Genomic DNA, 5,233 nt, shown 5'->3' on the forward strand with positions numbered 1-5,233 from the left:
CAACTTGTTATGGGGAAATTATGTATCTCTTAGATGCCTACTCCAGCTTTTTAATCTTCATGCCAATAAAAAAAATTTGCTCAAACTATTTTCTTTCTTTTTTCTAAATTTTTTTCCCCGCAGTTGGCTGGTTATGAGGATCCAAACCCTTGACCTTAGTGTTATAACACCACACTCTAACCTACTGAGCAACTGACCAGCCTTCAAACTTAATTCATAAACTTATTTGGACATATAAATGGCATGCACGTTTGATGTCATAAAATTTTATAGGAAAACCAATACAAAACACCATGTGTTTGATATACTTGTCAGCATAAGATCAATAGACCACAAAAGTCCTGAAATTTCAAAACTAAAATATTACATGTCCTTGCTTTAACTACGACTCCATTTTTAAAAGTTAGAGATGAAAAAACTAATTTAAGTGTTAGTTACAACTCATACACCAATAGCATTTATTGCTTTGGTAAAAACAAGTGATCTGTTAGTACGGTTTCATTATAAGTACACAGCAAACCTTAAATTATCTGCTGATGGATTATCTACAGACTTTGAATTCCAGGGTAACTTCCCCATGCTTCTGGGCCATTTTCTTCTACTGTCAGTAAATATGCAAGGAGTAAGTTTTAATCTTAAGGCTTAATCCAGACAACATTAGTAATACAAAACAAGCAAGAAAACATTTGACAAGGCATTCCAAAGTGAAATACATTCCATATGTCTGAGATTTTCTTAACATCAACTTTCTAAAACCTAGCACAATACCTTCTCTTCACAGATACCTATATTGTTTATGCTCTTGCTTCTTTCAGGTCTCCCTGACCACCCACATTTATGACCACTGGTACTTCTATCCCCCTTATCTTGTTTCATTTGTCTCGATAGAACTTACCAATATCTGACATAAAAAATACTTAAGTGTATATTTGCTTGTGTTCTCTTCCTTTACCGACGCATGGACACCCCCAAACCCCTCAGAATAAGCATCATGAGGGATGGATATTCTGGTTGTTCACTCAGTGCTTTGAACTATTCCTAGCACATAGTATTCAATATAAAATGAAGGATTTGTTAAATGAATGTGGAGATTATAAGTACAATTCCTTTAGGTTATAGACAAGAAAATGACTCCATGAATCTGGAGGTAAAAAGGAAACTAAGCAGAGAACAGACCTCAGAAAGTCCGTGCAAATGATGTCCCTATTGCACAGTAGTTAAGCACACAACAAACCTTAGGCTTTACTCACGGACAAAGCTGGATTTCAGTCCACTTAGCAGTAGTGACATAGGGCAAACTAACTTGTCCATGCCTCAGTTCATCCAGTATAACACAGGGATAAAGATAGCACCAACTAAATGTTGTTACTAAGGTGACTAAACATGATTATGTGTATAAAATACTATAGTATAAACCAAAAAATAAGTATTCAATAAAAAATAGCTAATGTTATCACTACGATTATCATGATCATCTTCATTATCATCTCGCTCAGGCTCCACAGCCTATTTTCTGATGTTTCCCAAACAATTTATGAAAAGACTGGCTGTTTAGTTTCTAAGTCCATACAACTATGAAAGAAGATTAAAGGGTTAAAATTAGTTGCCAGAAGCAAGAGCAGCAAAAACATGGGAGGAAAATAAAAAACTACAAAAATTAGATACCAAAGGTACTGCATTACAGCATAATAATAATGCCCACGAAGATGATGCTTAGCCACTAAGAAAAAGGTTAGATTATATTTAATATACTATTTTAAGATGGCAAGAAAATATAATTCTAAAATTTGTAAGATTCACTTGAAAATGATTTATACAAACTTTTGGTGTAAAATATAAACTTCCATTGCCTCCAAAATTTACCTTCTAGAGAAAAAGAATAAAATAAATGAGGCATTATTACGTAAATGGCTTGGATATCTCTGCTGTAAATACCCATCAGTTTGATTTATGCCAATTTCTCTATCTAAAGCTTTTCTGTGAGATCATACTCATAGAGTCATTTTGTATCTCAAGTGTAGATTTCAGGGAGATGATAAATAGTTACATTTACTTTGTCAGTGGCACTGCTACCACCTTGTAACAAATCTGCATTTATTAATTCTATTTCCTTTAGTGACAGAATAACTAAGGCCCTCTGATATTAGTAAGAAAATCAAATTTCAAAATCAAAACCACATTCCAAAATTCTTAAAAGATTTTTGTTCAATTCCTTTGTAAAAACATTGGTCACCATTTAACATACAGTGGCAACAAAATGTACTCAATTTACATGCATCGACAAGTCAATAAATCATAATACATGGACAATTCGAACAATACTAAAGTAGCTTATGTTGCATTTAACTGTAGTTATTGTGCTAATATGAGAAACAAAGAGTTCCAGTTTCAGTCTGATATAAGGTTCTTTGTAGCAAGTAACATGGAACAATGATCACGTGAAGTCAATATCATTCTTCAGAAATCACTTTGTGCAAAGCACCATACCTAGGATAGAACGAGATCTTGGAAAAAATGTATACCTTCAGTTAAGGACAACAGGGCTCCATTTTTAAAAAAATTAATTACCTGAATGATTCAAGTTTTTATTATGCCCATAAATTAAAATATCTTTCATTGTGAAGGTTACATATTCCATGTTTTGACACCTTGAGTAATTCTGCAGATATTCAATTAAACTGACAGATTCTGTATAACTGAATTATTTTCAAGAGCAAAAAGAGGAAACCAATAATCGAAAGCCCTTTCTAAACTCACAGACAAGATTTCTGGATATGGGATTTAATTAATAAGAAGAAAAGTTAAGCACCACAATAAAAATACTTTTTCTTAGAAAACAGAAAAGACTGCAATCAATGTACAAGTTAGGGACAAAAGCACTTACACATTTACCAAAGGGGGAAAAAAATTTAAACCACTCTAATCCTGAAATAAACTCAATAAGTCTGAAATTTTAAAAAATTCTTTTTGGTGTCTGTGTGTGGTATTTATTATGTGGAAGATACAAACCATAATTATGTTTAAGATCTCAAGTTCAATAATTCTGAATTGACCAAGTGAGAATGCTCATATTATTTATGCATAATAAGAATGTTATGTATTGATTTTTGTATTATATGGTGTATTTTCTTTTTTCTCTCAAAGTCTACAGTTAAAGGATAGCATTAAATCATTCTGAAGTGCATAGGAATTTATGACAAACTGCCTTGTGGAAAAAAAAATAACTTCTCTAAAAATAAGAGCTCAAAGTAGTTATGTGCAAATAAAACTTCAAAATAAGATTGTCATAATTACAGCCATCCTACAAGTTTGTCTTCTTTTGTATCAATTTAGCAACATCAATAATTTCAGTAGCCAAAATAGTACATTCTAATTTCAGTTCCTCTCCTCCATGACGTGTCTAATTACTCTGTTACAAGTAATTATTTTTTAGCATGTGTAACAGAGCACATGCTTAAAAATTTCGAGAGGTCAGAAAATTAAAATTTATGATTCAGACATGATAATACTTAAGTCAGATATACAAGACAAATAAGTAACTTTAATTTAGAACATGCTTGAAACATTATGAAAAAAGAAAAAAAGACTAAAAACGGGAGAAAGGATTTTTCCTCATGTAACTTTTGACTAAACTATATAGCAAAAAAGCAAAATATAAAACATTTAGTTTTCACCCCAAAATAAATTATCAAAAAATAAAATTCACTAAACAAGACAAAACAAAGATTAGGATTATGAGTATGAAATAGACTCATTCCATTCAGATAAGATGATGATACTTTGAGGGAAAATAAATCCTTACAAAACAATATAATTTGTTTCTCATTAACCTTTCAAATATCACTTCTACTTCACCCCTTACACCATAAACCTTCTTGACAGTTCACATCTCTAAAAAAAGAATTTTTAGCCTCTTAATTTCCAAGAGTCAAGTCAAATCCTTTAGTTCACCCTAATTCTGCAATCCCCATTTAAAAGACAGTAAAATAATCATTTTCTTTTCCTCAGAAGTCAGAATCTATGATGCAATTATTCAAAATCGGGAAATTAAAGGTAAAAAAATCAACTAGAGATAAGAACTCTTGTTAGCATATGTGGTTTTATGTACTAGGGAGACCACATAATTGCTCTTCCTGTGAAGACAGTATAGTCAGAAAATTAAAATAATATATACTTAAAATCTGCATCTGCATAGATGTGAGTTAAGAAAATGACTGAAATTATATGATTACAAATGTTTACTGTGAAACAGTACAAAATTGATGTTGCCAAAAAGAGTAAAAAAATCTTTAACTGATATTAAACATCTTAAGTAATTTGGGAAAATCCTCAGATTAAATTGTTACTATCAGGGAACAACATCAACAAAAAATGCTCTCATGCATGTACACATGTTAAGTAACAAATAAGCAAACCCCAAGTCAGTACAGTACATCAATGACTGATACTTAAATAATATTTTGACATATGGAAAGAGAAGGAAAAGAAAAAATGTTGACTGCCATTGATGAAAAAGCATTTCAACAATTTACACAAAATGATACTGAACAGTTTTTTTAAAAAGATGTCCTAAGAACACCAAGCCACAATAAGTTAGTGTTTTCCATAATACATGCTGAATTATTTGATCCCATATCTACACAATGTTACTGTCTTAATTCCTAAATGTTGTGACAGCATATTTAACAAGTGAGGTACATTAGTTTACATCTTTTTATGGTTATTCTAAGAGAATTAATTTTTCTTTTCCAGTTTTTCATCTTCTTCACCTCCTCCAAAGAAAATCAAAGGAAACATTCCTAGAATGCAGCCAATAGTCACCCCAACAGCTTTGCCCTAAGGAAATAAAAGAGAACATTTTTTAAAAAGTTACTATATCCCTAAAAGGTATTCTTGCTTAATATCTATGATAACACACAATTACTATGTACTATAAAATTCAACTGTGTCTGCATTTCTTTTGATCATAGTAACTAGAAATAAGAACATATTAAATATAAAAATAAGCTACAAAAATGTCCTTGAATATATAATATTTAAAGTTCAAAGCAACCAAGAAATTTTTTAAATTGCCATAAAAATAACATCAAAGAAATATTCAAATAGAAAAATACTTTTAAAAAACTGTGCATATATATATATATATATATATTTTTTTTTTTTTTTTCTTTTTCCATGTCCGGCAACGGATCACAACCCTCAGTGTCGCCCCCGTACCGGACCAGGACCGGCA

The 5,233-nt window shown here is 31.1% G+C and overlaps 1 protein-coding gene across 1 annotated transcript in view; it reads right to left on the reverse strand.

The window, feature by feature from the left end:
* Nucleotides 1-250: 250 nt before the first annotated feature.
* The window catches only part of TMEM65 (transmembrane protein 65), a 114,114-nt gene continuing 109,131 nt past the window's right edge, over nt 251-5,233 (reverse strand). The window contains exon 9 of the mRNA XM_008564623.1: nt 251-4,836. Coding sequence (XP_008562845.1) covers nt 4,735-4,836 — 102 coding nt within the window. The 3' untranslated portion in view covers nt 251-4,734. The remainder of the gene's footprint in view (nt 4,837-5,233) is intronic.

The sequence above is a fragment of the Galeopterus variegatus genome, unplaced genomic scaffold (assembly GCF_000696425.1).
Source record: "Galeopterus variegatus unplaced genomic scaffold, G_variegatus-3.0.2 Scaffold188, whole genome shotgun sequence".
Taxonomy (NCBI): Eukaryota; Metazoa; Chordata; class Mammalia; order Dermoptera; family Cynocephalidae; genus Galeopterus; species Galeopterus variegatus.